This window comes from Mustelus asterias, chromosome 4, assembly GCF_964213995.1.
Source record: "Mustelus asterias chromosome 4, sMusAst1.hap1.1, whole genome shotgun sequence".
Taxonomy (NCBI): Eukaryota; Metazoa; Chordata; class Chondrichthyes; order Carcharhiniformes; family Triakidae; genus Mustelus; species Mustelus asterias.
Genome location: NC_135804.1, coordinates 71,385,229 through 71,412,111, shown reverse-complemented (window position 1 = coordinate 71,412,111; position 26,883 = coordinate 71,385,229). Strand labels below are relative to the sequence as shown.

General features: G+C 43.5%; 1 protein-coding gene across 1 annotated transcript in view; it reads left to right on the top strand.

Moving 5' to 3' along the window:
• Positions 1-26,883, top strand: part of LOC144492777 (docking protein 4-like) — a 471,703-nt gene that overhangs the window by 404,927 nt on the left and 39,893 nt on the right. The window contains exons 5-6 of the mRNA XM_078211195.1: positions 5,585-5,774; positions 6,118-6,256. Coding sequence (XP_078067321.1) covers positions 5,585-5,774; positions 6,118-6,256 — 329 coding nt within the window. The remainder of the gene's footprint in view (positions 1-5,584; positions 5,775-6,117; positions 6,257-26,883) is intronic.

The following is a 26,883-nucleotide window of genomic DNA, read 5'->3' as shown; positions in this document are numbered from 1 at the left end:
ACACGTAAGGCTCACATTAACACTACAATGAAGTTACTGTGAAATTCCCCTAGTCGCCACAGTCCGGCGCCTGTTCGGGTCAATGCACCTAACCAGCACGTCTTTCAGACTGTGGGAGGAAACAGGAGCACCCAGAGGAAACCCACGCAGACACGGGGAGAACATGCAGACTCCACACAGACAATGACCCGAGCTGGGAATCGAACCCTGGTCCCTGGCGCTGTGAGGCAGCAGTGATAACCACTGTGCCACCGTGCCGCCCCATAGGAATAGCAGAGGATGGTTTCGATACTTCAACCTCTGGGTTATGGGTCCAGCATGCTTTCGCTGCGCCACTTTGCTACGGCATTTTTCAAAGAGCGAGAGAGCTGTGAGTGTGTTTGGCAGAAAGAGAGGTGTGAATGTGTTTGGAAGAAAGAGAGAGTGGTGTGAGTGTGCTTGAGAGAGAGAGAGAGTGGTGTGAGGATGTTTGTCAGAGTGAGAGAGAGAGAGCTGAGAATGTGTTTGGCAGAGAGAGAGCTGTGACTGTGTCAGAGTGAGCAAGATGTGAGTGTGGCAGACAGAGAGAGGGAGAGCTGTGAGTGTGTATGGCACAGAGAGAGGTGTGAGTGTGTTTGGCAGAGAGAGAGAGTGCTGTGAGTGTGTTTGTCAAAGTGAGAGAGAGCTGTGATTGTTTTGTCTGAGAGAGGGAGAGAGCTGTTTTTGTCAGATGGAGAGAGAGCTGTGAATGTGTTTGGCAGAGAGACCAAGAGAGAGAGCTGTGAATGTGTTTGTCAGAGGGAGAGATAGAGCTGTGAGTGTGTTTGGCAGAGTGAGCGAGAGAGAGCGACGAGTGTGTTTGACAAAGAGAGAGCGCTGTGAGTGTATTTGGCAGAGATAGACCGAGCGCTCTGATTGTGTTTGTCAGTGTGAGTGAGATGTGAGTGTGTTTGGCCGAGAGAGGGAGAGCTGTTTGTCAGAGTGCGGGAGAGGTGTGACAGACTATTTGAGTATTACCAGATTGGTGTTTTTGCGATCGTATTGTGCACAAAATGGATGATGGTTTTGCTACCTTTACCAGTATTCAATTTTGGAAGCTGATGCGTGCTCTGGTACCTCAGAGAAGTGCAGTCAGTGCCACGCTTCTGGCACCACCAGCAGCCTGACTGTGCAGAGGATGGGGAGGAAGAATAAAGAAAGACCAATCGTGATAGGAAATTCTTTTTTCAGGGGAGCAGCTAGGCATTTCTACAGTCAATGACGTGACTCCAAGATGGTGTGCTACCTCCTTGGTGCCAGTGTCAGGGATGTCGTTGAACGGCTGCAGGACATCCTGAAAGGGGAGGGTGATGAGTTGAAGGTTGTGGTATTTGTTGGTACCAACGATATAGATAAAGCAAGAAATGATGTCTTGCATCAAGAATTCAGGGAGCTAGGCAGTAGGTGAAAAAGCAGGACCTCAGTGGTTGTAATCTCTAGATTACTCCTGGTGCCACATACTGGCGAGCATAGAATTAGGAGAATAGGACAGATGAATTGGTGGTAAAGTGGACAGCGAAGAAGGTTATCTTGGATTGCAACAGGATCTCAATCAATTGGACCAGTGGGCTGACGAAAGACAGATGGAGTTTAATTTAGATAATTGCGAGCTGATGCATTTTGGTAGATCGAACCATGGCACGATCTACTCAGTTAATGGTAGGCTGTTGGGGAGAGTTATAGAACAAAGATTTAGGGGTACAAGTTCATAGCTCCTTGAAAGTGGAGTCACAGGTGGACAGGGTGGTGAAGAAGGCATTCAGCATGCTTGGTTTCATCGGTCAGAACATTGAATACAGGAGTTGGAATGTCTTGTTGAAGTTGTACAAGACATTGGTAAGGCACACTTAGAACACTGTGTACAGTTCTGGTCACCCTATTTTGGAAAGGATATTATTGAACTAGAAAGAATGCAGAAAAGATTTACTAGGATGCTACCGGGACTTGATGGTTTGAGTTATAAGGAGAGGCTGGATAGACTGGGAGTTTTTTCCCTGGAGCATAAGAGATTTAGGGATGATCTTATAGAGGTCTATCAAATAATGAGGGGCATAGATCAGCTAGATAGTCAACATCTTTTCCCAAAGGTAGGGGAGTCTAAAACTAGAGGGCATAGGTTTAAGGTAAGGGGGGAGAGATACAAAAGGGTCCAGAGGGTCAAATTTTCACACACAGGATGGTGAGTGTCTGGAACAAGCTGCCAGAGGTAGCAGTAGAGGCGGGTACAATTTTGTTTTTTTTAAAAACATTTAGACAGTTACATGGGTAAGATGGCTATCGAGGGATATGGGCCAAATGTGGGCAATTGGGACTAACTTAACGGTCTAAAATAAAAAGGACAGCATGGACAAATTGGGCCGAAAGGCCTGATTCCATGCTGTAAACCTCTATAACTGTCTGAATGTGTGGCTCAAGAGGAGAGATTTAGATGTCTGGATCACTGGGAGCGTATCTGGGGAATGTGAGACATGTACTAACAGGACAGTCTGCATCTGAACCACACTGGGGCCAACATGCTTGTGGGTAGGTTTGTTAGGAGGAGTTTAAACTAGTCTTGCTAGGGAAGGGGACCCAGAATAGTAGTGAAATGGAGACACATCATGCTACAGCAAAGGAAGCAAGTCAGAGTGAGTTCAGCTATGTTGAGTGTTCAGCAAAGCTGAATGGTCTTTCCTTAAATGCTAGGAGTGTAATAGGTAAGAATGATGAGTTAAAAGCATGGATTGACACATGAAAGTGTGATACTGTTGCCATCACAGAAACATGGTTGAGGGAAGGACAGGACTGGCAACTCAACATTCTGGGGTTAGGATCTTTAGGCGAGACAGAGGAGGATATAAAAATGGAGGTGGTGTAGCTCTTAATTAAGGAGTCAATTACTGCAATAAGGAAAGATGATATCTTGGCAGCATCTTCAAATGAGGCTTTGTGGGTAGAATTTAAGAATATTAAGGGCGCAGCCACATTATTGGGAGTGTAATGGAGGAGCAAATATATAGACAGTTCACAGAGGTATGGAAGAGTAGTGATTGTACTAGGGGATTTCAACTTTCTCAACATAAATTGGGATAGTCAGAGTGTTAAGTGTTTAGAGGTGGGGGGGATGGATTTTTTGAAATGTATCCAGGGAAGTTTTTGGATCATTACGTAGAAGGCCCAACAAGGGATGGTGCAATGGATCTGGTTCAGGGGAATAAAACTGGACAAGTGTTCAATGTGGCAGTGGGCCTTTTAGCGATAGTGACCACAACATGTTTTTTTAGAGCAGAGAAGGCTGAGGGGGGACATGATTATATGAGGTTCTGAGGGTGAATAGGAAGCAGCTGTTTCTTTTGTTTGAGGGGGTCAATCGATAGTTGTTGGGTAAGGGGCAGGAGATTCATAGGGGATTTGAGAAAAAAAACTTTCATTCAGGGTGATGGAAATCTGGAATGCACTGCCTGGCAAGGTATTGGAATAAGAGTTTTAACAACACCAGGTTAAAGTCCAACAGGTTTATTTGGTAGAAAATGCCATTAGCTTTCGGAGCGCTGCTTCTTCGTCAGATGAACATAGAACATAGAACAGTACAGCACAGAACAGGCCCTTCGGCTCACGATGTTGTGCCGAGCTTTATCTGAAACCAAGATCAAGCTATCCCACTCCCTATCATCCTGGTGTGCTCCATGTGCCTATCCAATAACCGCTTAAATGTTCCTAAAGTGTCTCACTCCACTATCACTGCAGGCAGTCCATTCCACACCCCAACCACTCTCTGCGTAAAGAACCTACCTCTGATAGCCTTCCTGTATCTCCCACCACGAACCCTATAGTTATGCCCCCTTGTAATAGCTCCATCCACCCGAGGAAATAGTCTTTGAACGTTCACTCTATCTATCCCCTTCATCATTTTATAAACCTCTATTAAGTCTCCCCTCAGCCTCCTCCGCTCCAGACAGAACAGCCCTAGCTCCCTCAACCTTCCCTCATAAGACCTACCCTCCAAACCAGGCAGCATCCTGGTAAATCTCCTCTGCACTCTTTCCAGCACTTCCACATCCTTCTTATAGTGAGGTGACCAGAACTGCACACAATATTCCAAATGTGGTCTCACCAAGGTCCTGCACAGTTGCAGCATAACCCCACGGCACTTAAACTCCAACCCCCTGTTAATAAAAGCTAACACACTATAGGCCTTCTTAACAGCTCTATCCACTTGAGTGGCAACCTTTAGAGATCTGTGGATATGAACCCCAAGATCTCTCTGTTCCTCCACAGTCTTCAGAACCCTACCTTTGACCCTGTAATCCACATTTAAATTAGTCCTACCATAATGAATCACCTCACATTTATCAGGGTTAAACTCCATTTGCCATTTTTCAGCCCAGCTTTGCATCCTATCTATGTCTCTTTGCAGCCTACAACAGCCCTCCACCTCATCCACTACTCCACCAATCTTGGTGTCATCAGCAAATTTACTGATCCACCCTTCAGCCCCCTCCTCTAAGTCATTAATAAAAATCACAAAGAGCAGAGGACCAAGCACTGATCCCTGTGGCACTCCGCTAGCAACCTGCCTCCAATCCAAAAATTTTCCATCCACCACCACCCTCTGTCTTCGATCAGACAGCCAGTTACCTATCCAATCGGCCAACTTTCCCTCTATCCCACACCTCCTCACTTTCATCATAAGCCGACCATGGGGGACCTTATCAAAGGCCTTACTAATCCATGTATATGACATCAACTGCCCTACCTTCATCAACACACTTAGTTACGTCCTCAAAAAATTCTATCAAATTTGTGAGGCACAACTTGCCCTTCACGAATCCGTGCTGACTATCCCGGATTAATCCGCATCTTTCTAAATGGTCGTAAATCCCATCTCTAAGGACCTTTTCCATCAATTTACCAACCACCGAAGTAAGACTAACTGGTCTATAATTACCAGGGTCATTTCTATTCCCTTTCTTAAACAGAGGAACAACATTCGCCATTCTCCAGTCTTCTGGCACCATCCCCGTGGACAGTGAGGACGCAAAGATCAATGCCAAAGGCTCTGCTATCTCATCCCTTGCCTCCCAAAGAATCCGAGGATACATTTCATCAGATGGAGTGGAAATCTGCCTGACGAAGGAGCAGCGCTCTGAAAACTAATGGCATTTGCTACCAAATATATCTGTAGGACTTTAACCTGGTGTTGTTAAAACTCTTACTGTGTTTACCCCAGTCCAACGCCGGCATCTCCACATCAAGGTATTAGAGGCCAGAAACCTTACAATTGTTAAAAGAAAATATTCAGATGAGCAAATGAAATATTATAACATTCACTGATGTGGAACAAGTGAAAGAAAATGGGATTAGTGTGCCTTTAGTGATAGCTATTGTCGGCGCAGATTCGATGGGTCGTTTTCTGCGCTGTATGACTCTTAAGACTATGTCATTTTTTTCACTTTGTAAAGTCTTCCGGAACCGACCGCGTTTGGATTAGAATTAGAACTTCTGTTAGTCTCAGTGTAAATGTTGTTGTGCTGTTGGGATGTCCGATACGTCGGCCTGAACTGTGTCTCCCTCATCTCTCTGACAGAGCGATTCAATGTTTACCTGATCCCCTCCTCTAACCTGGAAATTTATGGTGAGTGTATGATGCAGATCACCCATGAGAACATCTACCTCTGGGATATTCACAACACACGCAATAAGCTCATCACCTGGCCTCTATGCTCACTGCGGAGATATGGGCGTGACAGCACTCGCTTCACCTTCGAGACTGGACGGTATGGAGACCCTATCGAGGAGAGGGGTGCTGATCAGAAAACGGAGGGGTGGGGAGAGAAAATGGGAGGGTGTGGGGAGGGGGAATGGGAGGGTGGGGGTGAGGGGAGAGGGAATGCGGTGGTAGGGGTGAGAGGATGGGGAGAGGGAATGATGAGGTGCTAGCGTGAAGGCAGATGGTGGGGAGTGGAGGGGGTGTGGTGAGGGTGAAATTATGGAGGTGGGGAGGGATGGAGGAAGGGAGGGGAGTATCTGCATAAATATCAGTGTTTCTTCCTTTGATTAGAGAGAGAGCATCATGTGTTTGCAGCTCTCTCTGACTGAATGGTGATTTTGTGTTTTCAGTTTGTGTGACACGGGTGAAGGATTGTTCACATTCCAGACACGAGAAGGAGAAGAAATTTACCAACGAGTGCATGCAGCAACTCTGTCTATCGCAGAGCAACACAGACATAACATCCTGGACATAGAGAAGAATATGAGAGTCAGTACCAGTTCTCTCTCAAATAGAGGGGAGCAGGGTCGGGGAATGTTCCAAAACATAAATAGACCAGTGTTTCTCACTACATAACTCTCCCAGTCTAATCCTACCCACCTAGTCTCAAGATGTGGATGGCGCTGGCTAGGCCAGCATTTGTTTCCTATCAGTAGTTGTCCATTGAAAAGATGGTGAGCTGCCTGTTGAACCGCTGCAGTCCCTCTGGTGTGGGTACTCACAGTGCTGTTAGGGAGGGTGCTACAGGATTTTGAACCAATGAGTGAAGGAACTGTAATATATTTCCAATTCAGGATGGTGAGTGACTTGGATGGAAGTTGCATTCTTTGAAGTGGTATTCTCATGCATTTGCTGCCCTTGTCCTTCTAGATGGTATACGTCAGGGGTTTGGAAGGTGTTGGCATGACTACACTAACACCCCTCCCCCCCACCATTTCCTTTAATATCCCACTCCCCAATGTCCCTTCAGAACAGATGAAGATAAGAAAATGAAGCTGTAGATCCTGCTTCCCTGGATCTGTTAATCCATCACATCCACATACAACAGGAGAAAAGGGTCAAAAGGAATTGAGCAAGTGTACTCACTGACCTTTATATGGACAAAGAAATTAAAGCAGGAGCAAACCAAACAACTTCTGAAGCAAGCTCCGCCATTTAATAAGATCTTTAATATCAACATCACTTTTCTGTCCAGTCCCCAAATCCATTGATGCCCTTAAATCTGTCTATCCCAACCTTAAACATACTCAATGACTGAACATCCAAAACCCTTTGAAGTAGAGAATTCCAAAGATTCTCAAACCTCAGTGACAAAATTTCTCCTCATCTTAGTCCTAAATGATCAACCCCTTCTCCTGAGGCACTGTGACACGGTGTTTTAGACTCCCTAACGGTGAGTTCACCTCAAAGCAAGTATCCTTTCAAGCCCTCTCAGTATTTGACCCATTTCAATCATATAACCTTACATTCTTCTGAACTCCAAAGAGTAAAAACCTAATCTACATTATCCTTCTTCACAGGACAACCCTCTTATCCCAGGAACCAATCTCGTGAGTCTTGTTGCACCAAGGCAAATAGAACCTTCCTTAAATATGGAAACCAAAACTGCACACAGTTTTCAAGGTGTGGCCTATACAATTGTAACCCTATACAATTGTAGCAAAACTCCTTTATTCATATACTCCAATCCCCTTGCAATAATAACCAACATTCCATTTGCCTATCAAATTGTTTGCTGTTCCTGTGTACCAACTTTCTGTTTTCCTGGTACAAGTACAGCCTGTTGTTTTTTTATAATGATATAAAGGCATCAATCACTAATAAGGGATTGGATAAACTTGTTGTGGGTTTGTTTATTTAGACTAGGCACATGAGAAGAGATGTACATTGGTAAAATGCTAGAAGACATCAACAGCAAAGCTGTGTGCATCTGTGCACCACTCAAAAGCAAAACTGAAAGTAAGACACATTTTCCTACTCGTGATCTCATGCTACTATCCCTTAAAGGTATATTATAATATCTGTCTTTTTAAAGATACCTTCATCCCTTTGAAAGAAGTAATACAATTTGCAATACATGCTCATGTTTAGTTACCATTACATAAGTACATCATATCGGATGACTCTATGAGTCTGTAAAGTGTAGAGGTAATCTGCTGGTACACAATATCTTGTAAGGGTAGCCATGTCTGCAGGTTTCTTTAATAGCTCACAGTGATCTGTGGGATTGTCATTCTTGGTCGTGTTTCTGGTTTCATTTGGGATCTTGTCTTTGCTGCGACAGTGCTGTATGGGGGTGGAGGAGCTGGAATGGTTATGCCCCACCATTGCACCTTTGTGTATAATGACCTCAAAAGACCTTGATTCTGAACAATCCCTGTCACCTCAGCTGATTACTACAAACCATCTATGGGATCCTGGATCTGAACTTGTTGTCCCAACTGTAAACAAGGCAACTCTGTACCTGCATTTTGACCATGCATGTTGGTCATCTTCTCTTGTAGCTTTAAACGTTGCTGTCTGGGTCTGAGAGAATAGAAAGGATATGAGTAGGTAAATTGGTGCGCACTGCTCTGCCAAACATGAACTCTATTGGGATGGAGCCTTAATATTTAAAGGTGTAATTCTCAGGGGAACATTGCAATATGTAGATCTTGTTTGGTCTGTCTACATCGAGAATTGGGGATTTCACCCTGTGAATCATTCATTCAGCTGGGCAATTAGATCTAGGGTAATGAGGAGAAGAAGAAGTATGATTGATATTCCACTTCTCGTGCATATCCTGAAATGGCTATCCAATAAATTGCAGATCATTATTCATAATGATCTCTCTAGGTGCATCAAATAACCTGAAATAGAACTTGAAGTGTGCATGAGTGGTGTGCTTAATGTATTGTGCAATTGTTCACTAATGGAGTACTTGGTAAAGTAGTGCAATGGAAGTGAAAGAGTTCAGATGAAATTTTGGATGAAGGACCAAGAGAACTTCATGTGCAATCAATGGTTCTTTGGGCTTACCTGACATATGTTAAGGTACAAGATCAGAAACCCCAAGGTATATTTTGAAGCCAGACTCGGCCCCAACAATTTTTCAATTTTGGCATAAATGTGAGGAAAGGATGCTTCACCTCAGCAGTGATTCCAATGACTAATTAGGCATATTTTTAACAAAACACACTTTCTTCAGTTTAAGTATAAGACTAATAAAATGAAACAGTTTAACTCTTAACCATTGAACAATCTTAAAACATGAAAAGAAACAACTCTTAACTTCTAACCAATCACTATTCAGTTCCAATGAAACAATATTTCTCATATAGACTTAAATTCCACTTTAAAAATAGTAACTCCAGGCATACTTTCTTTGACTTAGGTTAACAGATTTGGAGCTTCCAGAGAGATTTTGTAGAGAGAGCTGTTTATAAGCTTCTATCTTTAAACAGTCCTCTCCATAAACTGCTACCAGAAATCTGTTTTTCTCTGCTACAAATGTAGCTCTTTGCATTTCTAGCATTACATGACTATATAATCCTGTATACCTAACTCGCCTTCCACTACTTTACTCAAAAAACAACCCAATGGTCTTTTCTTTGGTAAACAATAACTCAGTAAACCTTCTGCTAAATAAACACTTAAATAGATAAAATGAGTACTTTATCCTACTTTCCCTATTATCCTACTTATCCTATTTTCACACTAACTTCATAGCAGTGTTAATGTAAGCCTACTTGTGACAATCATTAATGGACTTGAAACTTTTTCCATCACAGAAACATGAAAACTCGAAGCAGGAGTAGGCCATTTGGCCCTTCCAGTCTGCTCTGCCAATCATTTTGATCATGGCTGTTCATCAAATTCAATATCCTGATCCCCCATTTCCCCCTAATCCTTTGATCACTTTAGCCCAAAGAGCTAAATCTAATTTTTTCTTGAAATCAGACGTGTTGGCCTCAACTACCTTTTGTGGCAGTGAATTGCACACATTCATCACCCTCTGGGTGAAGAAATTTCACCTCACCTCAGTTCTAAATGCTGGAAAATCTTAGCAGGTCTGGCAGCATCGGTAAGGAGAGAAAAGAGCTGACGTTTCGAGTCCAGCTTTGACAAAGGGACGTCTGGACTTGAATTGTCAGCTCTTTTCTCTTCTTACAGATGCTGCCAGACCTGCTGAGATTTTCCAGCATTTTCTCTTTTGGTATGCCAACTCTTTGCTTCCTATCTGCTAACCAGCTTTCTATCCATCTCAAGACATTACCTGTAATCCCATGTGCTTTAACTTTACATAGCAGTCTGTTATAAACAACATAGAATCATAGAAACCCTACAGTACAGAAAGAGGCCATTCGGCCCATCGAGTCTGCACCGACCCACAATCCCACCCAGGACCTACCCCTATATCCCTACATATTTTACTCGCTAATCCCTCTAATCTACGCATCCCAAGACACTAAGGGGCAATTTTAGCATGGCCAATCAACCTAACCCGCACATCTTTGGACTGTGGGAGGAAACCGGAGCACCCGGAGGAAACCCACGCAGACACAAGGAGAATGTGCAAACTCCACACAGACAGTGACCCGAGCCGGGAATCGAACCCAGGTCCCTGGAGCTGTGAAGCAGCAGTGCTAACCACTGTGCTACCATGCCGCCCCAACCAGAGAACATCCACTGGTTCTCTTCAGTCAACTCTATTAGTTACATCCTCAAAGAATTCCAATTGTTTCGTCAATTGTTTCCCTTTTGTAAATCCATGCTGACTTTGTCTAATTATACCACTGCCTTCCAAATGCCAAATTATGAAATCCTTAATAATAGACTTGCCCAATACTGACGTTAGACTCACTGGTCTATAGTTCTTTGTTTTCTCTCTACCTCCCTTTTTGAATTGTGGGCTTATATTAGCTATCCTCCAATCTGTAGGAACTATTACAGAGTCCAAAGAATATTGGAAAATAACCACCAAATGGATCTATTATTACCAGAGCCCCTTCCTTAAAAAACCGACTGCTTGTAACAAAACACAGCATCTTAAAACATTCCCCCTTAAACGTAAAATATATTCATAGCACAGTATCATCACACTTCCCCCCCTTAAAAAATGAACCAACAATATGAAAAGGTGGCTTCATTTTTCAAAACCCAATTTTCACACTATTAGCACTCTATAAGATATATTGTTTTTACATCTAAACATGCAAAGTTAAAACAGTAGTATAGTCCAGTGTCTTTCTTTTCCAATGTTGAACATTTCCATCTTTCTTTCATCAAAGTTGTTACAAAACATCTGCAATCAGATTCTCTCTTCCTGCTTTGCTTGGCATGCTGCTGTAGTTTAGCTGCTTCCTCTTTCTTTTCAGACGTCTCCATCTGTTATTGATCCTGCTTTCATTCCGAGCCCAGTTCCATTGTAAATTAATCCTGGTGATGTCCTCAGAGAGTTGGGCAGGATCCGAAGGGTAAAACTTTACATTGATTGCAAACTGCACAAACCACTTTGGATTTGCTTTTCTTCGCTAAGCCAACGAATTCTTTCGATTTTCAGAGTCCCAAAGTGTCGAACCAAAATAATATTTTTCAGAAGTTTGAGCTGCTGACAGTCTTTGTCACTCAGTACACGATCTCAACTCCACATGCGTGTGTAGAGGGCCATCCAGAAGGGTCATTTTTTCCCTGTCTTTTTAACTGGCCTTAGTTTCTCTGTCAGGTAGACCAACTCCGCCTTCTGTTGTGAAATGGTACACTCAAAATTCTTTCCAGGGCCTCCAATCTTTAGCTTCAGGTTAGGACAGTGAGGCTGAGTGTCCTGGGCTACAAGAAGATATAGACAGAATGGTCAAATGGGCAGATAAGTGGCAGATGGAATTTAACCCTGAAAAGTGTGAGGTGATGCACTTTGGAAGGAGTTATTTGACAAGGAAAGATTCAATGAATGGCAGACACTAGGAAGTTCTGTGGAACAAAAGGACTTTGGCATGTTTGTCCACAGATCTCTGAAAGCGGAAGGGCATGTTAGTAGGGTGGTGAAAAAGGCATATGGGACATTTGCCTTTATCAATCGAGGCATAGATTACAAAAGCAGGGAAGTCATGTTGGAATTGTATAGAACTTTGGTGAGGCCACAGCTAGAGTACTGTGTGCAGTCCTCATTGCCACATTATAGGAAGGATGTGATTGCACTGGAGGAGGTGCAGAGGAGATTCACCAGGATGGTTCCTAGGATGGAACATTTAAGTTATGAAGAGTGGTTGCATAAGCTTGGGTTGTTTTCGTTGGAGCAGAGAAGACTGAGGGGTGACCTAATCGAGGTGTACAAGATTAAGAAGGACATGGACAGAATGGATAAAGAGCAGCTGTTCCCCTTAGTTGAAAGATGAGCCACAAGGGGACTTAGGTGAGGGGCAGGAGGTTTAGTGGGGATGCGAAGAAAAGCTTTTTTACCCAGAGGGTCGTGACGGTCTGGAATGCGCTGCCTGGTGGTAGAGGTTGGTTACCTTGTATCCTTTAAAAAATACCTGGATGAACACTTGGTATGTCATAACGTTCAAGGCTATGGGCCAAATGCTGGTAGCTGGGATTAGGTGGGAGTTCAGGTCTTTCTCGTATGTTGGTGCAGACTTGATGGACCGAAGGGCCTCTTCTGCATTGTATGATTCTATGATTTTCTGTTTTTTCTGCATCCTTGTTTTCACTAGTGGGTTTTCAATTACAACACAATCCCCAATTCTGAAATAGTTAGAAAGCCTTCTTAAATATTATTCTTCTCACCCAGGAAGCTACATCGATAAGGTAAATTGAACAATCTTGAATAGTGGAAGTAAAAGTATATCTTTCTGTTTCAATATAAAAGCAAAATACTGCAGATGTTGGAATCTGAAACAAAAACAGAAAATGCTGGAAAATCTCAGCAGGTCTGACAGCATCTGTGGGGAGAGAATAGAACCAACGTTGAGTCTAGATGACCCTTCGTCAGAGCTGCCCTAATGACAAGTCATCTAGACTTGAAACATTGTTGTCCTTTTCTTCTGTCTGCGGTAGTAAAATGCTTCCGCTCCTTAATCTCCATCTTGAGATCACATATGATTGATCTACATTTTTCTTCTCATAGATGATCTACTGTTGACAATCCTGCAGTCAACTTTTCCTGCATGTTTCTCCACCTGCTCACTTTCCTGATTCACAATCATCTTTCAGTAACTTGTTCTCCTTCTCTGCCTTCACCAGTTTCACATTGCACTCTTCTGCCTCTAACTGTGTCTTCATTATCTGAGATTTGTAATTATCCACCCGTCCTTCATAAAGTTTGATCGAGACTGAGCAAACATTGACTTCTCCTTCTGAACATGTGCCAACTTGAGTGGATTAAGTCTATACAGATGTTACCCAATAGGAACAGCATTCCCTACATCTGCATCATGCATAACTACATTAGCAATTCCCATATAGCTCTGTGTGATTTTAATAACTCTTTCAGGTCATTTTGATTTTCCTCCTGAAGGCTTAGTAATTTACCCCAATTTTGGAATACTTCCTCATTGTCCAATCCAATTTGGGGAATATCAAATTCAGAGTAATCTGGACCAGCTACATTTTCCTCCAAATCATTTATATATACTATGAACAACAAAGGTCCCGGAACTGATCCCTGTGCAACACCACAAGTCACAGCCTTCCATTCAAAAAAACACCGCTCTACTGTCTTCTATGGCCAAACTAGTTCTGTATCCATCTTGTCACTCTACTCTGATCCCATGTGACTTCGCCTTTCGTACCAGTCTACCATGAGGTACCTTGTCAAAGGCTTTACTGAAGTCCATGTATACAACATCCACTGCCTTTCCCTCATCTATCATCTTCATCACTTCCTCGAAAAACTCGATCAAGTCACGACCTCCCCTTCAGAAAACCATGCTGTCTATCACTTATAAGTGATTATCCTCTGGTTAACCCTGACCATAGGCCCTCAACATGGTCTTTAAAGTTTGATGCCATCACTCTAATGCTCCCTGCGATTCTTGATGGTACGCAGTAATGCAGTTGATTTAAATTGCTTTACTCCTAAGCCATCCATAATTTTCCTGAATAACTTTGACATAAAATTTAATCCTTCATCTGATTGTATTTCTGTCAGCCGTCCATATCTGGTAAAAAAATTAAGTAACTCCTCTACAATCCTCTTAACTGTAATATTACAAAATGGAATAGCCTCCGTAAATCTAGTAGAAACCTCCATTATGGTCAGCCAATACTGATTCTCACTTTTTGTTTTAGGCAGGGGTCCCATGCAATCAATTAGGACCTTCGTAAGTGGTTCCTCAAATACTGAATGGGTATTAAATGTGCTGGTTTGATTACCACTTGAGGTTTTCCTGTTACCTGATATGTGAGATGTATGGCAAAATTCAACCACATCTTTATGCAGTCCAGGCCAATAAGAGTGTTTTTGTATTTTCGCTTGAGTTTTCCTTACTCCCAAATGACCTCCTATTGGAACTTAATGCTCCACCCACAAAGCCTCCTTTCTATAACCCACCACTCACCATCACTTACAATCATAGAATAGAATCCCTACAGTGTAGGAAGAGACCTTTTGGCTCATCAAGCCTGCACCAACAACAATCCCACCCAGGCCCTATTCTGGTAACCCCACATATTTACCCTAGTCTCCCTGACACTGAGGGTCAATTTAGCATGGCCAGTCCACCTAATCTGCACATCTTTGGATTGTGGAAGGAAACTGGAGCACCCGTAGGAAACTCACACAGACATTCTTCACGTTTGTCATCCAACTGAATATGTAAAGGTTTCCACTTGCTCATTAAGTCATTATTTCAAATGTAATAACACTTCTTCTTCTGTGTATGCTTTTTGTCACAACTGCTTTATCTCAACATCTGGTGATAGTAATTCTGCCAACTTTCCTGAGCTAAAGACATCCGCTTTATCCTCCACCCATTCTTGTTCTTTATCAACCATCTGGTCAAAGATTGTTTCTGATAACTGTACCTCAGCCTCCTTATCTTTACTCTGATTTTTTTCCTCCTCCTGTCTCAACCCTATAGATTTGTGACCTTGTTACCACACAGTCAGAAAACATCCCAAGATATGCTTCCTGCAATTCTTCAATTGTTTGATTTTCCACTGGCATTTCAACTACAGTAGGCATCACTCCCACCTGTGATCCAGCTATTTTGTTAGATAAGATAAATAATATAATTTTTTTCTGTTATTCCTACAACCATTTTTCACTGGACTCTCAAACCCCATCTTATATATGCTACTTTTCATCATTAATTTCAAATATTTACACCTTTTCTGGCAATACTCCTTCCAAACTACGTATCTCCTAAACTCTCACCATTAAAGATTGACTGATCTTGTACATCTTAACTTCCTTACCTACTCCTCCTGATACACGGGTAAACCTTATCCACACAAATAAAATCTTCAACGAATTCTGGCACTTGCTTATCCACCAACCTCTGAACAGGCTGTACATTCTGTTGTACATCTTTAGCTTCAACCCTGATTTCCTTTATCAATTTAACAAACCCCACTGGCTTATCCTGTTTTGCTACATCTGTCTTCCCAATACTTTTAAGCCACCAACACTACGACTTGGTGTGTCCAACTTTATTACAATGAAAACATCTAAGGATCTTTGTTTCCTCGTTGTTCACTGGTGAGTCCCAGAGGATTGGAAGATAGCCAATGTTGTCCCATTATTTAAGAAGGGTAGCAAGGATAACCCGCATAATTATAAGCCAATGAGCTTGATGTCAGTGATAGCGGGATTGTTGGAGAAGATTCTTAGGGATAGGATCTATACACATTTAGAACTGAATGATCTTGTTAGCGACATGGTTTAGTACAAGGGAGGTCATGTCTCACTAATTTGAGTTTTTTGCGGAGGTGACAAAAATGATTGACGAGGGAAGGGCTGTGGATGTTGTCTACATGGACTTTAGTGAGGCATTTGACAAGGTCCCTCATGGCAGGCTGGTGCAAAAGATTAAATCTCACGGGATCAGGGGTGAACTAGCTAGGTGGATTCAGAACTGGCTTGGCCATAGAAGACAGAGGGTAGCGGTGGAAGGGTGTTTTTCTGAATGGAGGTCTGTAACTAGTGGTGTTCTGCAGGGATCAGTGCTGGGACCCCTGCTGTTTGTAATATTTGTAAATGACTTGGAAGATAACGTAGCTGGTCTGATTAGCAAGTTTGCGGATGATTCTAAGATGGCTGGAATTGCGGATGGTGATAAAGACTATTGGAGAATACAGCAGGATATAGATCGGCTGGAAAATTGGGCGGAGAAATTGCAGATGGAACTTAATCCGGACAAATGTGAGGTGATGCATTTTGGTAGATCCAATTCAAGTGGGAGCTATAAAATAAATGGCAGAACCATCAGGAGCATAGACACACAGAGAGATCTGGGCATGCAGATCCACAGATCCTTAAAAGTGGCAGCACAGGTGGAAAGAAAGCATACGGCATGCTTGCTTTCATCAGGCAGGGCATCGAGTATAAAAGTTGACAAATTATGTTACAGTTGTATAAAACGTTGGTTAGGCCACATTTGGAATACTGTGTCCAATTCTGGTCACCACATTACCAGAAGATGTGGAGGCTTTGGAGAGAGTACAGAAAAGGTTTACCAGGATGTTGCCTGGCATGGAGGGTATTAGCTGTGAGGAGAGATTGAATAAACTGGGATTGTTCCCCCGAAAAGATGGAGGCTGAGGGGGTGACCTGATAGAAGTTTATAAAATTGTGAGGGTATAGATATGGTGAACAGTTGGAAGCTTTTTCCCAGGGCAGAAATGACAATTACAAGGGGGCACAAGTTCAAGGTAAGGGGAGAAAGGCAAAGTGGAGATGTGTGGGGGAGGTTTTTTTACACAGAAGGTGCTGGGGGCCTGGAATGCACTGCCAAGTGAGGTGGTTGAGGCAGATACGTTGGCAACATTTAAGACTTATCTGGATAGACACATGAACAGACAGGGAATAGAGGGATATAAGCGGTTGGTCCAGATGGGACAATGTGATCGACGCAGTCTTGGAGGGCCGAAGGACCTGTTCCTGTGCTGTACTGTTCTTTGTTTCTTATTTCTTTTCCACCCTCATATTTCAAATTTTAATTTGAGGCCAACTATCCTTACTATCTCGAATGATACAAAAGTCTGAGGTCACATACCAACCGACTCTAAAACAGCTTCTTCCCTGCTCCCATCAGACTTTTGAATGGACTTACCTTGCATTAAGTTGATCTTTCTCTACACCCGAGCTATGACTATAACACTACATTCTGCACTCTCTCCTTTCCTTCTCTCTGAACGGTATGCTTTGTCTGTATAGCGCGCAAGAAACAATACTTTTCACTGTATGCTTATACATGACAACAATAAATAAAATCAGAGGTCTCTTTTGTCTTGACCACCCGAGGATTTCTCTTTTCCCAGTTTCTATTTCTCACAGATTGAATTTGATGTCAAAAACCAAACATTGATATATGAAGAAATTCAAAATCATCTGCTATTTCTGCTGCACGGTGGCGCAGTGGTTAGCACTGCTGCCTCACAATGCCAGGGATCCAGGTTCAATTCCAGCCTCGGGTGACTGTCTGTGTGGAGTTTGCACATTCTCCCTGTGTCTGTGTGGGTTTCCTCTGGGTGCTCCGGTTTCCTTCCACAGTCCAAAGATGTGCATGCAGATTAGGTTGATTGGCAATGCTGAATTGACTCTAGTGTCAGGGGGATATATGTGGGGTTACGGGAATAGGGACTGGGTGGGATTGTGGTCAGTGCAGACTCGATGGACCAAATGGCCTCCTTCTGCACTGTAGGGATTCTATGATAATCTCTCAACTTTAACCTTTTGCTCTTCCACCATTTTAAATTGAAGTTTTATTTTCAATTCCCAAAATTCAAAAGGTCTCTTTTATTATTTTTCCTTTTGTTCTGCCAGTGCTCTTCTCTCTTTCCTTTTCCACTGCAATTGCCTTCACTCTTTCTTTTTCTTCTAATTCAAATTGTCTCATTTCCTTTCCTTGTTGCAACTGTTTCAATTATTTTTCTTGTTGCATCTGTTTCATTTGTACTTGAATTTTAGCCAATTCCAATGCTTTAGACTGCATTTCTGGCAATTTCAAATGCTGAGCTATCTTTAAAATTATCTCCACCTTCCTCACCCATTCAGGCAAAGTCAACTTCAGGTTATTTGCCAAAGCTAAAAGTTTTGTTTTAACCACCTTTTGTAAACCACTCTGAGTGACCTCTTCCACACCCAGGAAACCTTTGGCCACTAAAAGAGCCATTTTCACAGGGCACTCCCTATTTAAACTAACCAAATGCATCACCTGAAAGAAAGCATCAGTTCCTCAACACCCACTGTCTTTAAGTTCAATTATCTTAACCAAACAAGGAATTATAGTGCTTCATCCCAGCAAGAGCCCGAATTTTTGTTTAGGTGCCAGATCAGAAACCCCAAGGTACATCCTGTTGTGGGAAATATCACAGGTTTAAAAGAAGGGGGACAGTGGGACAAAAAGAGAGAGCAACTGCCACCTGCCAAAGATAACAGCTCACAGCTCTCAAGACAGAGAATCACTGGCTCTCATAGCTTTAGTCTTAGAGAAAGCACCATCTAGATAGCAAATGTACCAAAGAAGAAAGAAGAAAAAGGAAAGAAGTTCCAGGCAGAAGAATCAACTGAGAAGGCCCAGAATATTCCAGAAGACACAAAACCTGGTTGTAATTTAGAGTGACTAAATTCTAGTTTTTTGTTAGTGAGTGGGAATTGTATTTATTGGAACAGAATACCATGAGAATCTTGTTTTATTTGGGAATAGTTAATCATTAGAAGGGATTTATTTAGTTTGTTAATAACTTAGTTAATTTCTTCACTGTTAGTTAGATACATAAATTGTTACATGTTGATTTTAGAATGAGTGTCAGGGATTTATTTTGTATTTAACCACTAAAGGTTACTGAAGCGCAGGTCACACCACTTCACATACACTTCTTTCAGATAAGGCGAGGTATTCTTCTTTGGGTGTTTCAGTGTTAGTTCTCAGAGGGGCGGGGGGGAATCAACCTCCACTTTATAAAAATGGTGGCAGGAACCCGGGTTCAATTCCAGCCTCGGGTGACTGTCTGTGTGGAGTTTGCATGTTCTCCCTGTGTCTGTGTGGGTTTCCTCCAGGTGATTCGGTTCCCTCCCACAGTCCAAAGGTGTGTTAATTAGGTGGATTGGTCACGGTAAATTGTCCCTTCGTGTCCAAAGATTTGTATGTTAGGGAGATTAGTGGGATAACTGTGGGATTACGGGGATGGGACAGGGGGCGTGCCTGGGGAAGATGCTCTGTCGGAGAAGCGGTGCAGATTCAATGTGCCAAACGGCCTCTTTCTGCACTGTAGGGAATTTATGATTCAATGAGAGAGAGTGAGCTGCTTGTTGGCTTTTATCTTTAAACAGTCCTCTCCAGCAACTGAACACACAAAGCTGTTTTTCTCAGCTACAAGCCTCCTCCCATTTCTTGTATCAAATGATGATATGATGACCCTGCGTACATAACTTGCATCACATGACTATATGACACTGTATATCTAACTTGCCATCCATTACTTTAATCAAGAAAACTATGATTCTAAAAGACCCCAAGGGTTCTTTTATTTGGTAAACAAAAAGTCATTAAACCTTTTGCTAAGTACATACTACATGTATGTATTTAGCAAAATACACGGGGCAATACAGTGGCACAGTGGTTAGCACTGTTGCCTCACAGCACCAGGGACCTGGGTTCAATTCCAGCCTCGGGTCACTGTCTGTGTGGAGTTTGCACATTCTCCCCGTGTCTGCGTGGGTTTCCTCCGGGTGCTTCAGTTTCCTCCCAAACTCCAAAGATGTACGGGTTAGGTTGATTAGCCATGCTAAATTGACCCCAGTGTCAGGAAGATTAATGGGGTAAATATGTGGGTTTACGCAAATAGGGCCTGGGTGGGATTGCAGTCGGTGCAGACTCGATGGGCCGAATGGCCTCCTTCTCTACTGTAGTGATTCTATGGATTCTACATGGCCAAAATGAGTAATTATCCTGCTTTCCAGCATCTACTGAATTCCTCTCAGACAACTGACTGCTTGTAAGAAAAAATGCATTTTAAAGCAGCCTCCTGAAATATATTAATAGCACAGTATCACCACATATGCTTTGCACTTCTTGACAATGATTTCAAGGTTATAACCCAGCCAATCGACTGTCTCTCTTGCGAGTCTTCTCATCTGATCTATGCCTATGTTTCAGTGACAAAGTTGTTGAAGCATATCAGATTGCAGAGATGACCTGCTGACCTTTAAAAATGATTTTCTGGGAGATGCCTAGATCATCTGTTTAAGGCCAAGATGGTCTTGTGTGTTCGCTGGCATGCTGAATTGAATCAGGCCATCTTTCATTAATAGAATGATGGTTTTCCAGTTTCGGTAGTATAGAATCTTTCACTATTTCTTGTAGTTGCAGAAATTTGTATTGTGCAAAATCAATGAACAGACTTGCATTCACCTGTAAGTGCAATGTTAGAGCTTTCTTGAAACTGCCAATTTTGTCAAAATAGTGTGAATGTTTTGATGTTAGGTCAGTAACTGAGAAGCATTGGTTCAAAAGCAGAGGCTGATCTGTCTTGTGATACCTGCTTGATTCCATAGATTGTCACTAATGTGATGTCACAACATGCTGGTAGACCTACAGTCGCTGGGCTCTCTGCATGATGTAGAATGTCTGTGACACCAGGAGGATTGATTGTACATGCACTCCAGGACTATGGATCCTGCACATGGAATTAGTGAACCTTGATACACTGGAAGTTGCTCAGGATTAGATTTTGCCATGACCTTCCATGTCTGTGGCTACATGATGTGGAGATGCCGGCGTTGGACTGGGGTAAACACAGTAAGAAGTTTAACAACACCAGGTTAAAGTCCAACAGGTTTATTTGGTAGCAAAAGCCACACAAGCTTTCGAAGCTCTAAGCCCCTTCTTCAGGTGAGTGGGAATTCTGTTCACAAACAGAGCTTATAAAGACACAGACTCAATTTACATGAATAATGGTTGGAATGCGAATACTTACAACTAATCCAGTCTTTAAGAAACAAAACAATGGGAGTGGAGAGAGCATCAAGACAGGCTAAAAAGATGTGTATTGTCTCCAGACAAGACAGCCAGTGAAACTCTGCAGGTCCACGCAACTGTGGGAGTTACAAATAGTGTGACATGAACCCAATATCCCGGTTGAGGCCGTCCTTGTGTGTGTGGAACTTGGCTATCAGTTTCTGCTCAGCGACTCTGCGCTGTCGTGTGTCGCGAAGGCCGCCTTGGAGAACGCTTACCCGAATATCAGCCTCTGATGTTCGGGTAAGCGTTCTCCAAGGCAGCCTTCGCGACACACGACAGCGCAGAGTCGCTGAGCAGAAACTGATAGCCAAGTTCCGCACACACAAGGACGGCCTCAACCGGGATATTGGGTTCATGTCACACTATTTGTAACTCCCACAGTTGCGTGGACCTGCAGAGTTTCACTGGCTGTCTTGTCTGGAGACAATACACATCTTTTTAGCCTGTCTTGATGCTCTCTCCACTCCCATTGTTTTGTTTCTTAAAGACTGGATTAGTTGTAAGTATTCGCATTCCAACCATTATTCATGTAAATTGAGTCTGTGTCTTTATAAGCTCTGTTTGTGAACAGAATTCCCACTCACCTGAAGAAGGGGCTTAGAGCTTCGAAAGCTTGTGTGGCTTTTGCTACCAAATAAACCTGTTGGACTTTAACCTGGTGTGGATACATGCCATCAAGAATTTACAGGGGTACGTCAGCACATGCTCCTGAGTCAAACTTGGGCAATAAAAAGTAGTTACCAACCATCTTAGGACAGATAATTCAAATCTTGGCAAAAACTTTGAATGGTGTGCTTGGGCTTGCCTAAGTTTTCCATGAGACTGATCGTGTGAAACATGCGTTCACTGCTCTTCGTCTGATTATGCACATCATTGTCATTTCCTGGCTTGCCCATCACCTCATGTTTCTGATGGGATACCAGAGGTCATTCTTATTGCCTGAAGTTTTACTCTTTTTGGATCAGTATTTGTGGCTTCATCAGTCTTAGCTCCAGTGCTGCTGCAACAATCTGGATTGTAGTTTGGACCTGAAGCTTCCTTGACCTGCGAGGATCACTTCTTGCATCAATACTTGAGTAGCTCTTCAATCTTATACATTTTGGATGTAATCATCAGTTCAACAATTCTGTCTGCTATCTCTGCGTTTGAATAATTACAGTACCGACCCTTTTCTCTACATCTGCTGGTGAAATGGTTGATGGATTCTGTAGGTTGTTGTCAAAATGACATGAACGCTAGTCAATTAATGCAAAAGTTTAACCTGATTCTGAACCAGTTTTCCAATGTAGTCCATGTCTTTTGGGGATCCTTCAGTGGTGAGTTCAACCATGTAGACCTTCATTTCCAATTGCTTGGTGATTTTTTATGGCTGGTTTAGTAACACCTAAATCAAGAAATCACAGCTCTGTGCACTACTTAAACTTTTTGAATTAAGATCGTAGGTCAGGAGGATAGTCGGTCAATTCAAACTGGGAAGTCTTGTGGACCTGGTATTGGGGAATGAACCCAGGCAGGTGGTCGATGTTTCAGTAGGGGAGCAGTTCGGGAACAGTGACCACAATTCAGTAAGCTTTAAGATACTGATGGATAAGGAAAAGTGTAGTCCTCGAGTAAAGGTGCCAAACTGGAGGAAGGCTAATTACAACAATAATAGGTAGGAACTGAAGAATGTAGATTGGGGGCAGATGCTCGAAGACAAATCAACATCCGGCACGTGGGAGGCTTTCAAGTGTAAGTTGATAGAGATTCAGGACCGGCACATTCCTTTAAGGATGAAGGATAAGTATGGCAAGTTTTGGGAACCTTGAATAACGAGAGAAATTGTGAGCCTAGTCAAAGAGAAAAAGGAAGCATTTGTCAAGGCTAAGAGGCTGGGAACACACGAAGCAAGTGTGGAATACAAGGAAGGTAGAAAGAAACTTAAGCAAGGAATAAGGAGGGCTAAAAGGGGTCATGAAAAATCATTGGCCAGCAGGATTAAGGAAAATCCCAAGACTTTTTATACATATATAAAGAGCAAGAGGGTAGCCAGGGAGAGGGTTGGCCCACTCAAGGACAGGGGATGGAATCTATGCATGGAGCCAGAGAAAATGGGCGAGGTATTAAATCAATACTTTGCGTCAGTATTCACCAAAGAGAAAGACTTAGTGGATGATGAATCTGGGAAAGGGCATGTAGATAGTTGAGTCATGTTGAGATCAAAAAGGAGGAGGTATTGGGGTTCTTGAGAAACATTAAGTTAGACAAGTCACCAGGGCCTGATGCGATATACCCCAAAATACTGAGAGAGGCAAGTGAGGAAATTGCTGGGGCCTTGAGAGAAATCTTTGTGTCCTCACTGGCTACAGGAGAGGTCATGATGTGGAGATGCCGGCATTGGGCTGGGGTAAACACAGTAAGAAGTCTCACAACACCAGGTTAAAGTCCAACAGGTTTATTTGGTATTAAAAGCCAATTGCTTTCGGAGCGCTGCCCCTTCGTCAGGTAAGGTAACATCCTTTCCTGTCACAGTGACCATGACACCACACAACCCTGCCACAGCAACCTCTGCAAGACGTGCTGGATCATCGACATGGATGCCATCATCTCACGTGAGAACACCATCCACCAGGTACACGGTACATACTCTTGCAACTCGGCCAACATTGTCTACCTGGTACGCTGCAGGAAAGGATGTCCCAAGGCATGGTACATTGGGGAGACCATGCAGATGCTACGACAACGGGTGAATGAACACCGCTCGATAATCACCAGGCAAGACTGTTCTCTTTCTGTTGGGGAACACTTCAGCCATCACGGGCATTTGGCCTCTGATCTTCGGGTAAGCGTTCTCCAAGGCAGCCTTCATGACAGACGACAACGCAGAGTCGCTGAGCAGAAACTGATAGCCAAGTTCCGCACACATGAGGACGGCCTCAACCGGGATCTTGGGTTCATGTCACACTATCTGTAACCCCCATGACTTGCCTGGGCTTGCAAAATCTCACTAACTGTCCTGTCTGGAGACAATACACATCTCTTTAACCTGTGCTTAATGCTCTCTCCACTCACATTGTCTGTACCTTTAAGATGTTGCAGATGTATAGAACGTTGGTTCGGCCGCATTTGGAATACTGCGTCCAGTTCTGGTCGCCACACTACCAGAAGGACGTGGAGGCTTTGGAGAGAGTACAGAAGAGGTTTACCAGGATGTTGCCTGGTATGGAGGTGCTTGGTTATGAGGAGAGATTTGGGAAACTGGGAAAGACGGAGGATGAGGGGAGACTTAATAGAGGTGTATAAAATTATGAAAGGCATAGATAGGGTGAACGGTGGGAAGCTTTTCCCCGGGTCGGTGGTGACGTTCACGAGGGGTCATAGGTTCAAGGTGAAGGGGGGGAGGTTTAACACAGATATCAGAAGGACATATTTTACACAGAGGGTCGTGGGGGCCTGGAATGTGTTGCCGGGCAAGGTGGTGGAGGCGGACACACTGGGAACGTTTAAGACTTATCGAGACAGCTATATGAACGGAGTGGGAATGGAGGGATACAAAAGAGTGGTCTAGTTTGGACCAGGGAGCGGCGCGGGCTAATTGTTCTTTGTTTCTCGTTTCAAGGCTCCATTCTATGATCATCTTGCTGGTGCCAGTACAGAGCGAGACTGCGGATAGTTGGGAACCTGTCTCGGGGGCAGGGAATTCAGATGGTGTTCGTAAAGCAGAAGTGGAAATGAATAGGGTTGGGAAGCATTTTCTGATCAGGGCCAGTGTGATCTCCTGGACTCGTTTCGATTGCCTCAGGGGGTCGGAGAGGAATTTCCCAGATTTTTTTTCCCCATATTGGCCCTGGGGTTTTCACTCTGGGTTTTCGCCTCTCCCTGGAGATCACATGGTCTGGAATGGGGGGGGTGGGGGTGAGTTAATAGGTTGTGATGAACAAAGCATCGTAGCTGTGAGGGACAGCTCGGTGGATAGGATATTAGGATGTAGATAGGCTGGAAAATTGGGCGGGGATCCTGGATTCAGGATTCAATCCTGGACCGGGGAGCGGTGCAGGCTTGGAGGGCCGAAGGGCCTGTTCCTGTGCTGTATTGTTCTTTGTTCTTTAAGACTTGATTACCTGTAAAGACTCGCATTCCAACCATTATTTTGTAAATTGAGTTTGTGTCTTTATATGCCCTGTTTGTGAACAGAACTCCCACTTACCTGACGAAGGGGCAGCGCTCCGAAAGCTAGTGGCTTTTGCTACCAAATAAACCTGTTGGACTTTAACCTTGTGTTGTGAGACTTCTTACTGTGTACAGGAGAGGTCCCAGAGGATTGGAGAATAGCCAATATTGTTCCTTTGTTTAAGAAGGGTGGCAAGCATAATCCAGATAATTACAGGCAGTGGTAGGGAAATTATTGGAGAGGATTCTTCGAGACAGGGTTTACTCCGACATGGAAATAAGTGGACGTATTAGTGAGAGGCAACATGATTTTGTGAAAGGGAGGTTATGTCTCACGAACTTGATCGAGTTTTTCGAGGAAGTGACAAAGATGATTGATGAGGGTAGGGCAGTGGATGTTGTCTACATGGACTTCAGTAAGGCCTTTGACAAGGTCTCTCATGGCAGACTGGTGCAGAAGGTGAAGTCGCATGGGATCAGAGGTGAGCTGGCAAGGTGGATACAGAACTGGCTCGGTCAAAGAAGACAGAGGGTAGCAATGGAAGGGTGTGTTTCTGAATGGAGGACTGTGACAAGTGGCGTTCCTTAGGGATCAGTGCTGGGATCTTTGCTGTTTGTCATATATATAAATGATTTGGAAGAAAATGTTTGATTAATAAGTTTGCGAATGACACAAAGGTTGGTGGATTTGCAGATAGCGATGAGGACCATCAGAGGATACAGCAGAATATAGATTGGTTGGAGACTTAGGTGGAGAGATGGCAGATGGAGTTCAATCCGGACAAATGTGAGGTAATACATTTTGGAAGGTCTAATAAAGATAGGAAATATACAGTAAATGGCAGAACCCTTGAGATTATTGATAGGCAGAGGGATCTGGGTGTACAGGTACACAGATCACTGAAAGTGGCAATGCAGGTGGAGAAGGTAGTCAAGGCATACGGCAGGCTTGCCTTCATCGGCCAGGGCATTGAGTTTAAAAATTGGCAAGTCATGTTACAGCTTTATAGAACCTTAGTTAGGCCGCACATGGAATATAGTGTTCAATTCTGGTCACCACTCTATCAGAAGGATGTGGAGTTGTTGGAGAGGGTACAGAAAAGATTTACCAGGATGTTGCCTGGCATGGAGGGTATTAGCTATGAGGAGAGGTTGGAGAAACTTGGTTTGTTCTCACTGGAACGACGGAGGTTGAGGGGCGACCTGATAGAAGTCTACAAGATTATGAAGGGCATGGACAGAGTGGATAGTCAGAAGATTCTTCCCAGGGTGGAAGAGTCAATTACGAGGGGGCATAGGTTTAAAGGAGATGTACGAGGCAAGTTTTTTACACACGGGGTGGTGGGTGCCTAGAACTCGCTGTCAGGGGAGGTAGTGGAAGCAGATACAATAGTGAGTTTTAAGGGGTGTCTGGACAAATACATGAATAGGATGGGAATAGAGGGATATGGTCCCCGGAAGGGTAGGAGGTTTTAGTTCAGTCGGGCAACATCTGGAACCCCAGCTCTAAGCACTTTCCAGTCTATACCAGGGAAATTAAAGTCCCCCACTACAACAACCCTATTTTTTCTGCACCTATCCAGAATCTCCTGACATATCCTATCCTCCACTTCCCGTGGACTGTTGGGTGGTCTGTTGTACACCCCCAGCATAGTGACTGCACCCTTCCTGTTTCTGAGTTCCACCCACAGTGACTCAGTACATGACCCCTCTAAGTTGTCTACCCTCTGCACCGTGGTAATATGCTCCTTAACTAATATCGCTACTCCCCCACCTTTTTTAGCCCCTCCTCTATCTCGCCTA